The sequence below is a fragment of the Rhyacophila brunnea genome, unplaced genomic scaffold (assembly GCF_057557595.1).
Source record: "Rhyacophila brunnea isolate RB1 unplaced genomic scaffold, BYU_Rbru_1.0 scaffold_8, whole genome shotgun sequence".
Classification (NCBI taxonomy): Eukaryota; Metazoa; Arthropoda; class Insecta; order Trichoptera; family Rhyacophilidae; genus Rhyacophila; species Rhyacophila brunnea.
In genome coordinates, this window is record NW_028233350.1 from 23,482,802 (window position 1) to 23,502,729 (window position 19,928).

Consider the following 19,928-nt stretch of genomic DNA (forward strand, 5'->3'; position numbering starts at 1 on the left):
CTTTTAATCCCTTCTCTTCGTGTACCCACTTGGTGAGAATCTTTATTGATCATGTTCATGTCATATTATGTTTTTTATATAATATTAATATATTTTTTTGATTTACGTGGGAACGATTTCGTTAATTTATCATTATTGACGTGTTTGTTGCATTTTGACTGTCATACGTTGTTTGTATGCATACATATCCGACCGTATGCGTGGCACTAGGACAAGACTAAAATACTGAATTCATATTATAATGTAATAAATAGTATGTGATTCATTAATAATTACCATTCGGAAAAATATGTATTTTCTAACGTCTTCGCGCCATTTGGTCAATATCATTAAAAAATACAAACATTCATTTATTTAGTGTTTGGTTTTCCTCGGGGGTTCCCACATTTTTGATGTCACTTTTATATTTTTATTTAATTTATACATATTATGATCATTCAGTGTGTAACGTTATTTGTGTGTCTGCAGTTATTCTTTCATTCTACTAGTAGTTGTAAAAAATAATAGGAATTTACATCATATTATTGAAAATACAAATCACGCGTAACTACACTATCTCCAGGTAAGATCGTCCATAATGTTAGTTTATTTTATTAAAATATTCTTTAGTAATCATTCCCTATTTTGTATATTGCACCCACTATGGCATGATAGGCAAAACAGCCGTCTCTGAAGTAGCTGTAGTAAAGGCCACAAAATCCATGTTGTGTTCGATACAGCGCAATGGTTGTGTGATTGGCTAACATCCAATATAACCTCCACTCCGTGGATGCTCGACCTAATTTGCTTTTTTTATTATATGTATGAAGACCACAAGCAAATATCATTCTATGTCACATCTGTATCATTTTGAGTAAATCGATTTTTAAAGTTTCAAACTCTGAATAGTTGTTATAATAATTAATCTTTCACTATAATTTTTAAACGATTTTTATAATTATTTAACATAAAAATATGATTAATAAACACTACCATTTATTTGAAAATTTACTCAATTATCAAAAATACAATACATATTCCCCAGTATTCATGCACATGGAATGATCTTTCCCTGACCACCTTTATTAGAAACACGTTTTTATAGGACACAGATTTATTTTTCCGAAAATGTTTTTACTCAGAAACATACGTTAAGAAATTCTCCACAAGATGGCATTAACATTTCATTTTATACTTATAAAAAATGGACTTGGAATGATATTTGCTTGTGATCATCGTATGTAAGTGTTCATCAAACTTGGCGATGAGCTACCATTTCCGCTTCTAATATATTTGCTTTAATTGTGTATATTGTGTACAATTTATGGCAGCAATCTATTCAACCAAATCGCTCAGGATATTGATATACTACACCTACATAGATGAATATAAATCTTTAAAATATGGTTTACTTAGCTTATAATCTACTTACTTAATAATCTTTGTATTTTACTGTTTATATACGTTTAATACAGTTTGTTACTATTTCTTTGTTTTTTCAGGTCATATTCTAAACGTCTTGAATTTGTAATTAGTCTAGTTCACTATAATATGGAAATAAATAAATTGAATTCGATTTTGCGTGTCTCAATACTGCCATTTAAATGTGATTGTCAATAAACGACCGAACAGTGTGATTGAGCATCTGACATTTAGTTATGTTAATCGGTGACATCCCTGCATCTGGACCTAAAGCGGTAACCTTTACCTACACCAGGGGAGGGCAAACTGCGGCCCGCCGGGTATTTTTTTGCGGCCCGCCATCATTAATTCTACTTCTGATAACGAATAACTTTTTTATATTTTTTAAAAAAATATTGACAATAGATTAAAATTTGAAGAATTTGTTGTTTCGTTAATGTATTATCTCAGTATGTCTTCCTTGCGTCTCGTCTCACACTATGTAACCACTATTTTCTATGTTGAACATCGTGTCACATTTAAATACTTTTAACTCTGCGTTGCAAGGAAAAAAAAATATATGCCCACGATATGGTGAAGAGTTTGAATGGATTTCAATTAAAACTCAAGTTGTTCCTTCGACAAATATCGAATAAGAACGTGTACCACTTTCCAACTTTGAAGTTGCTGAATGTACCAGAATATAAATTTGAAGAATATGGTAAAATTATTAAAGCTCTAAATGACGATTTTTTACAAAGATTTGGTGATTTCCGAAAAATTGAGACAAGTTTACCAACAGTACGCTATCCATTTTCAATAGATATTGATAGTGTACTGACAGAGCTACAACTTGAGATTACTGGTCTGCAGTGTGACACTGATTTAAGAGAATTGCATCGTCGTGAAGATATATCCAAATTTTACAATGCCCTTAATTCAGACAAATTCGAACAACTTAAAGATTATGCAAGGAAAATGTTCGTTGTTTTTGAATCAACCTATATATGTGAACAAACATTTTCGATCATGAACCTCAATAAAAATTCTTTACGATCAAATATCTCCGATGCCCATTTATAAGGAGTTTTGAAAATACCAACCACAAAATTAACACCTGAATTTGAAAAAATGTACAACACTTTCATTCTTCTCATTAATTTTTTTGTAATGTTTATTTTTCGTGATAATAAATAGTGTATATCTAAAAATGGTATTTTACTTGCGGCCCGCCGCTCATTTTGAATTCTTGAATTTGGCCCTCCATCCAAAAAGTTTGCCCGCCCCTGACCTACACGGTAATTTAAAAATATCAAAATATATTCAAGTCAACTCACAAAACGCAACTCACACCCTTACCCAAAATATTCTAAATCGGGATACATAATACACACCTTCTGTGGCATTTGTATATTTTGAAATACTAATTAGGCGACTTTATTTCTCTTGTCGAATGCCATAAATTATTTTTCATTATTCTTTATCACGGAACTGGTCGATTTTTCACTTCAATCTTACTGTGACCCAAGCGCGCCGGAAATCTACTTGCAGAAAAACACAGCGTGGCTTTTGACTCATTGTACTGCCCCTTGACTGTTTTTTGTTTTCATTTCTGCGTATTACATCTTGTAGCTTTTCCAATTTTCATGTCGCAATTAGTTTTTTTCTTGTAACTGGTACAATAATATATTATAACTGTAATTCCGTGTCTGGACCGTATCCATATTTTTTCCAATTACTCAGAAGCGTATTATTAAATAATCCTTTATTAACCTTGTCAATATTAATACAATGTACTGTATGCTTGCCATAACATAACCTAATATGCACACTCACACATATATTATAAATATATAAAGTGTCCATTTTAACCCCACAAATTTATAAGTAGGTACTTACCTGTGTATTTTTGGGAACTCTGTATGTATTTAGAAATTTTTAACAGCCGGAATAAAACAGGCATTATCATAATGAAAACTGTCAAGAATCATTACAAAGCAAAATTCCTGTATAGTAATGTGACATAACAAAATATTATCACGATTTATTTTAATCATGCGACAGTTTCTATGTACCTATATTAATCATTTATTTTTTATGTTTTGTTTTTCACGAAGGTCTGGTATTTTGTTTTATCCGGATAGAGATAATTTATATTTTATTTTTTAGCTTAATTGAAAAATTAAAAAAAAAATCTTATAATTGAAATGTTTACTTTGAAATTAACATATTACTTAATTAGTTCCATGTTTAGTTTGAATTCGTCAAATTTAACAGGATGGACTTTTTATCCATACATTGATAATTGTAGCTCCAAAAAAACATTTTATATTAACGTGCGATAGCTTTGTATTTATAGAGATTTCGCTGGAAAGGAGAATGATTATTTAACTAGAAAACAGATAAGCACCACAATTTAAAAAAATAAATACAATCATTATGTATATTTTTATAATATCCATGTTTGTACATTAGATGAATCTCAATGACAGTAGTATAGTAGTAGCATGCTTTGAGTTATCCCGTCATGTATATGCAGCCGCCAATTAATAAACAATCACAGAAATACACAGCCTTTGATAATTTTACATAAAAATCGTGCTATTCCACGTGCACTAGTAGTTACGGCCATACGTGTTTCAAGTGCGCGTTAAATAGCACGATTTAGTATTAAATTATAAAAAATATCGTTGGCCGCAACCACTTAGGTCGTGGTCGCGGCAGCATTAGTGCGCGGATAGCGTTATACACGGGCTTAGTACTAATCATTAGTGCTCGCTACTCGCACTACTAATTCGGAATGTTTACACGTGACGGTATTAGTGCGAGTAGTGATTACTGATGTTTAGCACTATGTCCATGTAAGCAAACCTTCAGTTAGTCAGTCGATTGTGGTAGTCTTGATAATGGCGTGACAACTTAAATACATTTCGTCCAAGAAACTAATTTATATAATTGAATATAGGTAATTAATATATTAATTCGTATTTGGAAGACTCCTCAGCATTGACCTACACTCCGTAGCCGCATGTTTCCAACCTTCAAATATCCCCCACCGCAATTAAATTTCATCTCACATCAGTTATATAATAGGAACACATTATGAATAATTTCTGTAGAGAAGCGCCCAACGGTTATAAATTAGCTCCTCTTTCGCCCCTGTGTATATGTCCCCGATCTCATATACCTTTTAGACACAGGGTGCTTACTATATTCCAATCAAGGAGTCAAACATTTAATTGGGTACTATACAATGCAATCTAGGAACTTACCTATATACTATGAGTAGGAAGTAATTTAAAAGCGTAATAAAATGTCAATAAAATTTAATTAGGTGTCTAATAAAAACTTACTACATTTTGTAAAATTAACTATATCTATGTGTATATAATGTAATAATTAGAACATTTGTGTAGGTATATAATTTATTCATGGTAATTATAATACTTATAAGATTATAGATGATGTTAAGCGTTAACAAAAAATATTAATAACGTTCTTGCACTTGCCATTAATTATTGATTATATTATTATTTTTTATTCAATACTCAATATACACACATCTTACACAAGAATGTTAGATTGTTGGAAATACGTTTTTTTATTATCATAAACATAAATATATTTTTACATGGTACGATTAATCTATTAGGTAATTCGCCTGGATCCAATGTCAAACAACTTGTGAATTTACCAGATACGGGATTCGAACTCTTAAACCTTCACAATAATTTATTTCACTTCACAGTAAGCATTTATCGTGGACGCTTCTGTGTTTAATTACGTAAATTTTATTGTTTGATATTTCATACGATGAATTTATTATTGTTATCAATTTTCCGACTTTCATTGCCCATGTTCACTCAGTTGGTAATGGATGTAAATAATGTTGTCATGTTAACGCAGAATGGTATTATATTGTAATAATTATTCCATAAGCATTTTGACGTGAATATATTATATTCACTTCAAAATGCATTTTTGGTCGCAAAATTACATAAGTATTCCATTTTCTTACCATGTCGATCCTAAGAAGATCACAATCCTGGGTCTCCACAGAGTGGAGGCTGTATTCAGATTATTGTTTTACGAGAAATGGATGTTAGTTAGCCACTTGGTCAACCAATTACGTCCAAACAAACATTGAAAAAATTGTACTGTATCAGATCTCAACTAAAAACAAATAATTTTTGTAGATCATATTGTGTTGTTTTTATAGATTTTCAATAATTGTGTGCTTACATGTTACATAATATTTATGTCTAGTAGAGGTTCATATTGATGTCGTCGGTACCAGACACATACAATATTTCAAATTTCACTTGTTTTTGTCCAATCCTTTGGTTGAAAAAAGCACTAATCCTGAAGTCCGTAAGTGGTATTGTAATGAGTATTTTTGCTAATTACTCCTAAATATAGAAAAAATGTATATATTCTATTATACTCTTCCGCGTGTGCATGATTGGATTATTACATGGCTAACTTTAGAATATTAATTCATATATTATTTATTAGACTTTATTCGAATTTGGGGGATTTATAGCGCACATTATTTACCATGAGCGCTTTGCGCTTTTGGCGGACGTTTCGTACATATTTCGAATCGGGGCTTATCAGTTATCACACTCTCACCCTGTATAATATATTTCCGTACTCGTATACTACATAATACAAAGTGCTCTCCCGATATTAAATGCCGCATTCCTCAGAGCACTAGCGTGATCATTAATATACAGAATATACGGTCCCATCCCCCGCTCGCGAGTCCCTAGTCCCTTTTCAGGGGAGAGCGCTATAAGGGTGTATTTATTGCGCCTATTTCTTTTTTATTCGTCCAATATCGGCTGGTTTGAGCGCCGCTTATTGCTGGATTTACTGGGAACAAAACTATCCAGAATTATTTAACTATTTTTATACAAAGTAGTACCTATCAAACATAATGTGTTTGTAATCGAGGTTTCCGTCTTTATTGTAAAGTGACAATATATTAAATACATGTTTGTTTTAAAAAGTAATGAAGAAATACATAAATATGACAGATAATAACATATTGAGATCCACAAAAGGATATACGTTAGGTTGATTGCAAGTACAGATTGATTTATTAGCTATTTCCGTTTTCACACCATTGTCAAAATAATTCTTTTTGCAAACGAAGTATTTCCTAACTAATTTAATTTTATAATTATCATTGATATAATAACATAGGCTGACATATCTTCGATATTCATTAATCGGTTGGTAGAACTCCATTATAATGGTTTTGAAACTAAGTTATTATTGTTAATTCTAATTTAACCGAGTGTTTGTGGGTACTTACATATTTACGTTGACACCTATTCGGGCTATAATGTTTATCTTCGGAACGGTAGACTATAATAATTTGGATTTGATCACGAATAATGCAAGGTTTAGAGCGGGTTCAAAATTAGGTTGAGCTTATAGATATATTAGTATATTGCAAATAATTAACAATTAACACAATATAAATTTGTATGGACGAATTGTAGAAGTTAAGTTTTCGGTATTTTAGAGTAATATATGGATTTGGGCATTAATACCCGATTACACTTGATTGACGACAATTCAATGGGATAGGAAGAAATTAACCGGTTAGATAAGAACAAGTCGTCAGCTGAATGCAGAATTATTCTAACTTACATTTGATTTTTTTTACGAGAGAGTATTCTTTAAAACAACTTATGCATACGGATGTTATCTGTTTTTTTCGTGTTTGTTTTTTTTCTTTTTATCAGTATGTATACGCATCATATTTTAGTAGGATTATTGATAAAAAATATAAATAATAAATAACTGAAGTAGGCTATTTAAAAAAACTCTTCTCCAAAATATTTCAAACGTGAGTTAAAATTTTGGTAAAATTCACAAAACATGATTTTTATTAAACGTGTAGACATTTATAATAATTTCTTTAAATTGCGATTAGTGAAAAACTTTCTCCAACATGTTTAAATCTTATAAATTTTGAGTACTTACCTACCTACTTAAATATCTATCTATAATATAGATACAAGATAATTGTTTAAAGGGTATTTTTAATACTATAATACCGTTTCCTGTATCCCTTACGGAGAAAAAACAATACACCAAGATAATAATATAATATATATATATACTCGTATTATAATAGGAAATGACGCTTCCTGTGTACCTGTAAAATCCAGTATAATGTCACTCGTGGCAGATTTACGGTTGTCCTATCATTTGAAATGGGTTGATTTTTTTCAATTCTCGCTTGTTTTACTTTTCAGATTTATTTCGGTACGAATTCTGTGATATATTCTTTTTACTGTCTGGTTATCTGCTAGATTGCTTTTAGATATGTATTTTCAATTCATGTACGTACTGCTATCAATATGAAAACATCGAATTACCATTAAATAATACATTAAACATATTTTGAATAATATTGAGCGTTATATTTGGCATTTTTTTGTTCACTTTTTATTTGTACATTAATGCGGGAGAGTAACGTTTTTAGCAAAATCTGCAATTTGATATATTTTACTGATTACTATAATTTAAAATAAGCAATACGCATCCTTCAGATTAATTAGATTTGACTATTCCTACTTTAAAATATAGTTTTATGTTTTTTTGTTAAAAAATAAACTTATTTTATTTAAAATAAACCATACTTAGATATAGTATGTGCATTATTTGGAAGTCAGGTATTTATTAGTACACCTTAATAAGTATTGTTTTAAATTAAAAGAAAAGAAAAATATTTGATGTTTTAGATAGTATATATTACGTATTGATTATTAAATAATTACAAGATAAAAAGAACTTTTTATATACGTTTTTAAATTTTCTGTTGAATCATATAAACTTGACTAGCTTAAACGATCAAAAAAATTTGTACTTGATAGAAATAATACTGAAATGTCATTTTGACATGTCATATTGATTTCCATAGTAACGCACGTATATATTAATAATCTAGTTGCTAGGACCTCGGACCCCTAGCAACCAATAATTGTGTCGAAATAACTTTTCATACAAAACAGAATTAACTGAAAATGAATTCAATTCTACTTAAAGTTGGCTAAAATTATTAAAAAAATTCATTGGCATCGTGTTCTGATATATTCTAAAAGTTTCAAATGTCTAGTTAGTCGGGAAGTTAGTTAAAAATCGATTGCAAGATTTGTACCGGACAAAGAACCACCTGACAAATAAGAATACGAGTTAAGAAAAACGTTGTAAAATGAAAATTACCAATAAAATGTATTAACATACTGTTTTCAAATTCACTTGCAGAGGCACTGCGATCACCCTTAATTTGATAATGCAGTTAACCCTGATATTAGAGTTAGTATGTATTTATTTAAAATATTAAAAAAAATAATGCCAAGTTGAGAAAGTGGATATTATTTGATTGACTTACGGTGCGCAACGTCGCGTAGCCCAAGGCTCTACGAACATTATGCTTTGCAAACCTACGCGATTTCAGGCGCTTCTAACAATAACTTAAAATAGGATTCACATCTAAATAGCATTAGTCTTTTCTACAAAATGTACCTATACATCATTGTTTTTGTGTCCCTCACTATCGAGGATCGTGACTTCTTTGAAATGACCCAATATTATATCTGTAAGGACTGGGCTCAGCAGTGTTTTGTATATTATCTGGCTTTTCGTTTGGCTATAGAAAGTTGGATTCCAAATACAAATATTTGATAATGATAATGTAGTAAATTAATTTATAATTTAATTAATATGTATTATCTTGGCTTCCATTTATTTAAAATATTGTTATCTAGAGAGAAATATAACACACAAATAAGGTTTTAAATATAATTTATTATACTTACCAATACAACATAATATACAACACTTATTCCATAATATTATAATCTAATAGCGATCTGGACTGGTTACGACCGCTTCAACTGACAGATGAAATCTGTCTTGATCCAACATTAAATTATATGGAATTAGTATAATATATAATTTTATTTTAATTAATAACGGTAGGTAAGTATATTGTTGAATTGTTATATTTTATGTTCACCAATATCGATACCACGGAAATAGCCGTAAATTAAGCTTTCCGTTGTTAGGTAGGTAGGTAGGTACTGATAATAATACGCATCGATTGTTTATTGACGTATTGTTATACCTGGTGAAGTTAACCAGATAATAATTATTATTATCTCTAACTTCCTCGTATGCCTTCTTGGCCACATTTTAATCTTACACAAAGCAAGCAGCGAGTATCAGCAGCTTATTTGTTTTACCTTAACTCGTTGCGAGTGAGGAGTTATTTCACGTTCAGATATGCAGTAATCGAGAACCGCCGGGTCTTTACAATTGCATAATAGCAAAACCGTTATGGCACGTATTAAAACGTAAAGTAAAGTCTTCATTTTTAACCAATGAAAATTGTCGCGTTGATGCCGGAGAAATACAGGATGCAAACCACATCCGCTGGGAATGTCCTAAAATGTGTACGGAAAGGGAAGAGCTGCTCAAGTCGGTTCAACCAGCTGTTGGGCCCATTGGACCGTCCGGCCTGGTCACCACAGAGGCCAATTTATTGCATTTCGAAAATTTGTGGCGTCATACTGTCAACGTGAAGTTCTCTTCACTTCGGTAGATTTGTATTAGCTTTTGTTACGTACTACAATTTTTAATATTGCCTCTACATGCTCATCTCTCCCGGGTACTTTTAACTTAAAGTCATGTAAATTCAGTCAAAGCACATTTGAGTACATGGCGATCTTAGTCTTGGGTAACAGCTCCTGAGACATTCCCAATCATAAAAATAAGATGCTTCACATCGAACGTAGGGTTTCGTGATACGCTCGATTAAGACCGGGTGTGGTTGTGGTTTGATAGGGTCATAGACGTCAATGTCACGTTGATTTTGGGTCTAGGACGATTTGGCACCGCGAACTGGCCTCCGCCGATTGGCCTCTGGTAATTGGCCGCCGGTACAATCGGACGCCAGCCCAATTGGACGCCGACCCAATTCGACGCCGACCCAATTGGCCTCGGGGAGGATTGGACGCAAACATCAATAATTGCGAAATTTTTGCAAGAGACACAAAAACCTATTTTTTGTGGAAATATAAAAAAAATGTAAAATACAAACATCAATAATTGCGCAATCGTGAATTGCGCAATTTTGCAAGAGACACAAAATCCATTCGTTCTACAAAATGGTCTCTCCTGAAAAAATTGCGCAATCGGAAAAACCCATTTTCCGCAAAAATGGGATTTGTCTCTCTTACAAAAATTGCGCTCACGATTGCGCAATTATTGATGTTTGTATTTTTTTATTTTTCGGGATTTTGGCCATTCGGGATTTCGGCCTTCGGGATTTCGTCCGGCACCCAGTACCTAAGTAGTTTATCAATCAAACTACTGAAACATTTATACTTAGCAGATAACTTACTTAATATTTTGTTTGTAATTTCATACCATCTTAAAATACGCATTTATGCATAATAATATACATGTTTAAGCTTTATTATAATATTAAGTCGATAAAACGCTGAAATATAATGTGATTTTCATTCTAACATCTAACATTATTTTTAATATTTGTTGTAAATATAAATAAGTACCCATGTATAGATAATAAATTAATTGATTTTGGACATCTTTAAGTTTTAACGAGGGAAGAATTATTTTCTTTTAATAAACATCATAAGGCATAATAATTATTCTCAATCTATATTAAAAATGTGTCAAGCGCGAAATGTATAAGGTACGACTACTGAGAAGATAGAAGCATATTAAACTGACTTGCTTATTTACTCCAACAAATCGTAACGTACGTCTATTCCTTTGCGCATTTAATTCAACTGTGCGGCGTCCAATCCTCCCGGAGGCCAATTGGGTCGGCGTCCAATTGGGCCGGCGTCCGATTGTACCGGCGGCCAATTACCGGAGGCCAATTGGCGGAGGCCAGTTCGCGGTGCCAAATCGTCCCATTCCCTTGATTTTGGTTGAGGTAGATACTAGTAATAACTATGTCTATCGCAGAGCAGTGTTACAATAAACTGTGTAGATAAAACGGCATCCCAGCCGAGGCTAATGAATTTATAGGAGCTTGCGGCACTTAAGAGATTTGAGACGTTTCCAAGAACGATGATGAATGAACAAAATTAATACGTTGCAAAAAATATCAGAAATGGCTATATTGATAAAGTAGATATTAATCCCTTTAAATAATCATTGCATTAATACTCAAGGATATTTAACTCCATATAAATAACTCTTTCTAGTAAAATTAATAAATAGATAAGACTTCGCCACTGTTGTCAGTGGGAAGGAAAAAAAGCATAATATATCATATAACCTCTTGATCTTTCATTACTCTCTACTTCAGGCGTATTCTAAATGAAAAACCTACTTAATTACGTTAATTAATTATTTGTGAACCGCAAGAGTGCGAAGTAGTTATGTTATGTACGAAGAAGTTATGAAGTTGCGTTAGAAAATTATTTCTAGTAATTTCTAAAGTCTAATTTTAATTTGTTCATTCGGTGTACTTCCATAATGTGTACGTCTTGTAAATAAATAAATTTCAATTTAAATCATCAACCTTCAAGACATCTTCAGGATATACTCGATCCACGTTCAGATATTTCATTCGTGATTAAAGCATGTTTTCTCGTTTTATATATTACGTCTTTAGTTGGCTATCACTAGCGCAATGCCTTTTAAGCGCGGGTCGGCAGAGCGGCAACCATGAACGCTTTATAAAATTCTCCATTTGATATTTTCATATTATAAATCTTTCATACCTGCATATTTCTTGTAAATATGAGACATAGCTGACATTCCACGGCCCGAGTATTATGGTTCGCGACTTCGCTTGTTGCTTTCGTCTCCTCTGATATACTTACTCGCCGACTGTTTTTTGCGACAGCCTTCGAGATGGCATTATTTTAAATCTGAACACGCATATGAGTGGAAACCGCCACTACAATTAATTATTGGAAAATAATAAGTAAATATCGTCACTGTTCTGGCAGAAGACACTAATTCGAAAAAAAGGTATTGAGTTAGTTATACCAAAATGTTCCTTATTTCAAACTTTACCGTCTGGAAACCTTCTTAATAAATAAACAGTCTTTATTTTAAAGTCATCCTTTTTACGATTACTTAATAAACTCACATGATTTCAAACACCATTTCAAACATTTTAAAAACTTCAAAGTCAAATTACTCAAAACTAGTATTCTCCAGTTAGTCTGTTCTGCCAGAACAGAGACGATATTATAAGTACACGTGGTCTCAGTATAAGCATAATATACCAATGCTTATCAAAATCTTAACAGAAAATATTATGTCCACGAAGCCTACTATCAAATAATATATTATTAAAACCGTAAAGGATGTATTTGTAATTAGAGTTATTCCGATATTTTGAAATATGTATCTACATTATTTCGATGACATTTGCAAAACAAAGTACTCTAGTATTGCTGGCAGAAATCGATATTTTTAAAACGTATTTTATCTATCTATTTCAGCGCATCTACTCTATACAAAATACTGCATCTACATTATTTCGATGACATTTTCAAAACAAAGTACTCTAGTATTGCTGGCAGAAATCGATATTTTTAAAACGTATTTTATCTATCTATTTCAGCGCATCTACTCTATACAAAATACTGCTTTTGGCCGCTACGGCAGCTAAATAGGGTAGGTTTGTGTCGAATTATTTGCACTTATTGTAGCAATTACAATAAGTTAGTTGTAATTGTTACAATATGTTTTAACAGCACTTCTTTTGGCTGGTAAAGTTTAGAACGAGATAGATAGTTTTGACTGTTTAGACGGCTAACCTATTGTAATTATTTCAATAAGTGCTAATAATTCGATACAAACCTACCCTATTTAGCTGCCGTAGCGGCCGCCAGCAGTCTTGTGTATAGAATAGATGCGCTGATCATCGTTACTAATGTTATTTTTAAATACCAAATAGTAAGTCCCACGCCACATTTACTCACATAAGAAGTAGTACTGGAAAGCTATAACTAAATTTTAAATAAACTAATGATACTTTGAACATTTATCTGTCCATTCTGAATTTATGAAAATTTTGTATTATTCTGAAGCATTCGGTTGTAACGACCCGGGGTCTACCCTTCGACATCTTCAATACCTTCTATATCTATCTTACCTATAGTAGGTAAGAATCTATTTTTATTCACTTCATTTGGGTATTCATATAACCCATCGTCATATATATATAATATTCTCATTTGAACCACAGTCTTGAAATTAGCTTATTCAAGGTTTTAATGTCTTGCTTTTAAGAAAATGTTTTTCATTCATTTTTACACATGTATGAAATCGGTGAATTTTTTATGCTAATATTATTCTTTCATTCAATATAACATTATTAACACCACACACTATAGTAATATCTTTATCGTGAAAATCCAGTTGCTCATAGGATTATCAGCTGTCCCCAGTTGCTTAGATATCCAGTGATCATTCTCAGATGGTATTTAAATGTGAGACTTTTAATAATCATTTGTTTATATTGTTATCTATACTGTTGAAAACATGAGCGAAATTCAAACCAGCCTTCGAAGGCAACGTAATTATTACTTAATTTTGCACTGCAATAAACTCAGTATCGCAACTTTTACTATGTAAATGTACTGAACATATTATATTGTGCTGCTGTGTTTTTTTTTATTATTTCACGCTCGCTTAATTTTAGTATCTAAATTTTTAATTTGATTCTTACGTAAACCGCAGTTGCAGCAAACTTGTGGACTAACAACGGCTGTGTTCGTAATTCTCATTTTTATAGCATATTATTTTACAGATTCCTTTATACATAACCACATGTTTTAGTTTTACTCTAGTTAAAATTAAAATTTTTTGATAATAGAGATAATGCATGAAAACGGCTAACCATGAGAATATATTATTAATTGTAGATAACTAAAACTAAGTATCTACAAATATTTCTGTCATTGATTTATAATTTATTAGCCTGTCAATAAAAGATAGACATAGCTTCTCGTTGGTGAAATAATTGTCTATACAAAAATAATTAAGTATGTAAGTATATTATAAGTATTATAACATTTTGATTGGGTTGGGTCTACGCGGGTTTTCTCATTCTTTCCATTTGTTATAATCGTTTACCTCCTTCAAGCAAAATAAGTACCTACTACGTATGATATTTTCCCGCTTCAACCCCTTTGAAATGATTCATGTGAATTAGCCTGGGAGCTTTTTTATCTTATAATATAATTTTTCGGTTTTGATTTCCGGAGATACCTTCACAAGAAAGTTTGTTAGGTCTGTCTAAGGCAGTCGTTTTTCGCAAAGGGCAGCTGTAATCTGAAAATGAATCTGTTCGTGTTTTTGTCAGCTGTTTTATTTTTTATTGTGAGCAATATCAAACGCGAATATTCTGTTATGTTCTGATGTTACTACAAACAAATGACGATAGATTTCATGAATCGATTATGCAACGTTGTCGAAGTACGAAATGCTATATTGTGTGCTTCGTGGAACGTTTTCAATATATCGCGATAGCTTACCTGATTCAGGTGTTAATATCAAAATCATTAAATATATTATATCACATTTTACAATTAAAATGGCAAAGTGACAATTGACTACCATCAGGTATGTTGCGTCTTAGTTTATGTATATTGTATGTTTCTTTACTATTGGTAATAAATAAATAACTTATTATGAATAATACTAAAAATTATCGATAAATACTTTTCTGATACAACCTATATAATATGATTATTAGATCTTTTTTCGATAAATGGTTGTTAACATACCCAAATCTAACCGAATGAATCCTTGCTCTAACTAGATCAACCATCCGTTGAAAACATGTGATTCGAATCCTTAAATATACTGTTAGTTCGTTAGTATGACATCCTGTAGTCATAAACAACGATTGTTAAGTGAATATTCAATAATCTGAAAATGTTTCATAATATGCAGAATTAGTGCCTGTGCATTCACCAATGATAAGGACGAGTTGTTTGTTTGTTGTGAGTTTTTTTTTTAAACCATATCGGGTACCTATTGAACATTATCTTTATCGATCCTTCTAAAAGACATCTTTAATATTGCTTATTACTGTTATTTTTTGAAAAATATTATTTGTTTTATTAAACGAGTGTTTTCATACAATATATTTTTTATTCGTAATATCCTTTATTCAATCTACATAATTCGGAAACACTTAAGAAGGCTGTTGGACGGCCAAGTCACCTAGGGCACGATCCTCAGCCATGTCCCGACGAAGAAGAAAGTTTCTGAGGTGTTTCCAAATTATGTAGGTATGTTAACGTGTTCCGAACATGTCCGATCCTGATAGGATCATATGGGCCTCTACAGAGTGGAGGTTTGTATTGACAGATTTTGTTTTTTTTATGAGAAATGGATGTCAGCCACTTGCTCAACCTATTAGGTCCATACCCTGACTAACACAAATTGAAAAACAATATGTGTACTTGCCAGACCCAGGATTCGAACCTGAGACCCACGGCTTTATAGTCCAACGCTTAAGCCGCGCGGCCACCGTGGGTGTCAAAACGTGTCGTAACGTGTTCATTATTTCGAAATCAAAAAAGTAGAACCAAACTAATAGTAAGTCCTTACCGCTCAACATACCGGTACATATCTTTTTGATTTTCGTAATACTCATAAAATTCAGAAGCTGAATAATTGTTGTGTACGATATTATGACGCTGCGTAGAATTAGGGCACCTATATTCGCCTGTGTTGGCCCGCAGAACAATAATATTCATGAAATACATCGTACACATACAGAAACAGTATTTTCCCCGTCTATTTAGCCAAAGACATAAACATTTCTCAGTTGGACTATATCAAATCATTTTGGATGTTTGTAAATATGAAAATTAATTTGATGAAAATTCGTAGCCCCCGAAATGAATTCCTTTCGCATCAAATAAACTTCTGAAATATAATTTAAGCTCAACTCGCTTCGAGCAACAAATGACTGCTATTGAGGATATTTCAAAACTTTGAGAAAGCTGCGGGATATGGTACTATGATAGATAACTAACTGTTGGTTTAATCCAAATATAACATAATATTATTTATTACATAATTCACGCACACGTTGGGTCATGGTCGTCAATTGATTTAATATATTTATTTACCAATACATTTTTTAAATATAGATTTTTTTACAACGTTTGTTTTTGTAATTGTATTGTTATCATCATCATCAGCCTGAATCTATCCACTGCTGGATGAAGGCTTCTTCAAGCTGCTTCCACTTCTCTCGGTCCTGTGCGTTGTTCTACCACGTACTTCCGCAGAACTTTATCATTTGTAAAACATTTTTTTTTTAATAATCCTGCAATATGACGATGAATCGAATAAAAATTTTATTTTACCAATTGAATTATTAGACTGACTGCCTACTATGGTTTGCTCGTAATTATGAATCTATTTTTTTTGGATTTCGGTATTTGTTTTCATGTGAAATAGCACATGTTTTTATTGGAAATGGATAGTTTCTCAATGAAGTCACTATAAAGATATTAGAAAAATATAATTTATGTCCTCATGCATTTATTTTATTAGTATTTACTTATATCAAAAATATATATATATTTCTTCAATTAAGTAGTCATAATAATAATTTCGGAATTACGGAAACGGAAAAAAAATACATTTCCGATCTACTGACCATTCACACGCTTGAAAACCTTCGATGATTTTGTTAATAGCAAAAAAATCATATTCATGCTTTTATTGATACAGGTAGTGGATTGAAAACATTAATACGAAATTTTGAGATTGAAATTTCTGTCCGACGTTCCAATTCCTAATATATCCCTACTAGTGAAGCTGGTTCAGGGTTGAATGAAAAAATGCTTTCGTGATCGATAGTTGGACTAATTCATTATAGATTTATGAAGGATTATTATGTATATTTTTTCTGACCTACTGATGAAGCGGCTTAGTGTTTAAGCGTCTTCCCTCTTTGTATACATCGAGGATATTCATAACGAAGTGCCTTTAATATGACATTTCAAGAGATGCCAGTAAATATTGTCTGCGCTCTGCGAGGGGGAGAAATATTATAACGCTCTTAATAACAACGTCGGTTTTGTTACCTTTCATTCCTTTTCCTATATTTGCATACCTCATATTATTATTATCATCACCAACCCTCCCTTTGTAAGCCCTTTGTTCTCATTGCGTTGTGTACTAGGTTCATGCCTACTATATTTTTTCCCTCTGATATTGTGATGAGTGATGAATAATAAAAAATACCATTATCATATTTCCAAGATATTTCTTCAAATCAGATTCCATATGCATTCAATTCATTTGTTTATTTACATGCATAAAACTTTCACAATATGACAAGAAATATACAAATAAAAATAAGTAAAACAAGGGTGAAATAATAATAAAATATTTTTTTAAAACAATGCTATATAACTTATATAAGTATACAAACTATACTATACTAATACTTAAATAAGTTTAAGGAAGTACGCTGAATGAGTTGAATATCTGAATACCGTGTTTTAAGAATTTATAAAACAATATTTATCTAAATTCTAAACACACCTCACACAAGTCGAAAATACCGATAACTGAAGCTATTTACTCGAATATGGCATACCAATCTCAGATTATTTCTGCACCCTTGTAGGGATAACAAACAATTGATGCTTCCGATTTATTGGACAACTATCATGAACACATGAATCAACACTAGCCACTTATATTGAACGGAATGCATAGCATTTTTCCAAATTCGTTAAATTTCGTAACAAAAAATGCTCATTATGCGATACTTAGTACCACCTACTTGCCTCGTGATACGTCTGATTAAAACCGGAGGTGGTGCGCGCTGGTTTGGTTGATGGGAATATTAGGCGGGTAATAATATATCATTGAGTAAAATTATAACAAACTAATTAGTGTTGGTAATTACATAAGCATCGATATATTTTTCGGCAAATAAAAAAGGTATGCATTCAATTTTTAGTGACTCTTAACTCGGCCGATATTGTGTAATATACTATTTGCTAGGTGTCCACCTATTTTTATCTGTTAATCTGCATTTTACGTGACAGCGTAAAATTATTGCATTATTTGTGCTGCAAAACGTCGATTAGAATGCAATATTGATTTGTGTGAGGGGATAATAATTATTACAGACAGTTGACCGACTGAGCGTATCGTTCGTTTCCGCCGATAGACGTAGACATTAAATTTAAACTGCTTCTGGGCTAATTTGCCATTTGAGGAATCATTAGTGTATTTATAATTTACAAATAGCTGCAAAATATCTATCAGTGATTTTTTGTATGTATTATTAGTTATAACACAATCAGTTTTTACGGAAGTGTATTATGGACTATTATTACGTATTCTGTCCTGTTCAATGTTAGTATAGGTACATATTGTCAGAAGATATAGCTATTCAGTTTTACTTTTATTGATTGATTTATGTACTTACACAATATTGATAATACATATAATAATAATATTTACATTAAAATTGAAAAATATAATTTCTTATGTCAACAAGCAGATGTTATGTCATCCCCCAAAATAAAAACAACAAATTATTAAGGGTATCGCTGGATTTTTAATGTCTGTACCTCAGAGTCAGTATGTCGAATGTCCGATTAGTGAAGCACAGATTTTGTAGGTTCAAAGGTATCATATATCTTTAAAAGCCAATTCACTTTGTGAGTAGGTATAGGTACATATTTATAACAGAAACCTGAAATTCCCAAAACAAAAAAGTCAAAAAAAAAAAAAACACTAAGCGACTGAAAAGTCTTTAATTGCGTTCATTTCGAAAGTGGTCTTTTTGGACGTATGATAAACTGATTCAAGAGGTATGGATATAAGATATAATACAAACAATCACTGACTAACGCCGGCTCCAGATGATGCGAGGATGGCTTCATAAGTCTGCGATGCTCGCCAGCTTTTAATTTGACAAGTCAAAATAATGTTAACACTCACTGAGCTGCGATGCCATCCTCTGGAGTTTGGTTAATAGTTTGCGTATATCTAAACCAATGTACCCAATCACCAAGAAAACAGAGCCGCCACGTTAAAATCAGTCGAACGAATGTATATGGTTGCAGCGGGCGGAGTTCCGGGCAGTGTGGCGTCGGCGTGGAGCGCGGCGGGGCCCCCCGACACGAACGGGTCGGGGGGCGCAGCCGCGGCGGCAGCCATCGCAGCGGCCGCAGCGGCGGGCGTCGACCCCAAGCACCTCGTCGACGTCGGGGACGTCAGCGACGACGAGAAGGACCTTTCGGCGGCGGACGCGGAAGGCGTCTGGAGCCCCGACATCGAGCAGAGCTTTCAGGAGGCGCTCGCCATATACCCCCCCTGCGGCAGGCGGAAGATCATCCTCTCTGACGAAGGGAAGATGTACGGTGAGTTTTTGAAAGATTTTTTATTTCTTATAGGTTTTTTACAATATTTTTTCCAAGGTTTTGATACATGGAATTGCAACCCAATATTTTTCCAACATGATTTTTTTCCCAGTTAAT

At 32.4% G+C, this 19,928-nt stretch overlaps 1 protein-coding gene across 5 annotated transcripts in view; it reads left to right on the top strand.

Annotated features, from left to right (window-relative positions):
* sd (TEA domain transcription factor 1 homolog scalloped) overlaps window positions 1–19,928 on the top strand; it is a 212,733-nt gene that overhangs the window by 139,816 nt on the left and 52,989 nt on the right. For 4 of the 5 annotated variants that reach the window (XM_085959218.1, XM_085959219.1, XM_085959220.1 and 1 more), the window contains one exon: window positions 19,491–19,811. In XM_085959218.1, coding sequence (XP_085815344.1) covers window positions 19,499–19,811 — 313 coding nt within the window. In that variant the 5' untranslated portion in view covers window positions 19,491–19,498. The remainder of the gene's footprint in view (window positions 1–19,490; window positions 19,812–19,928) is intronic. The other variant, XM_085959217.1, reaches the window with a different exon arrangement.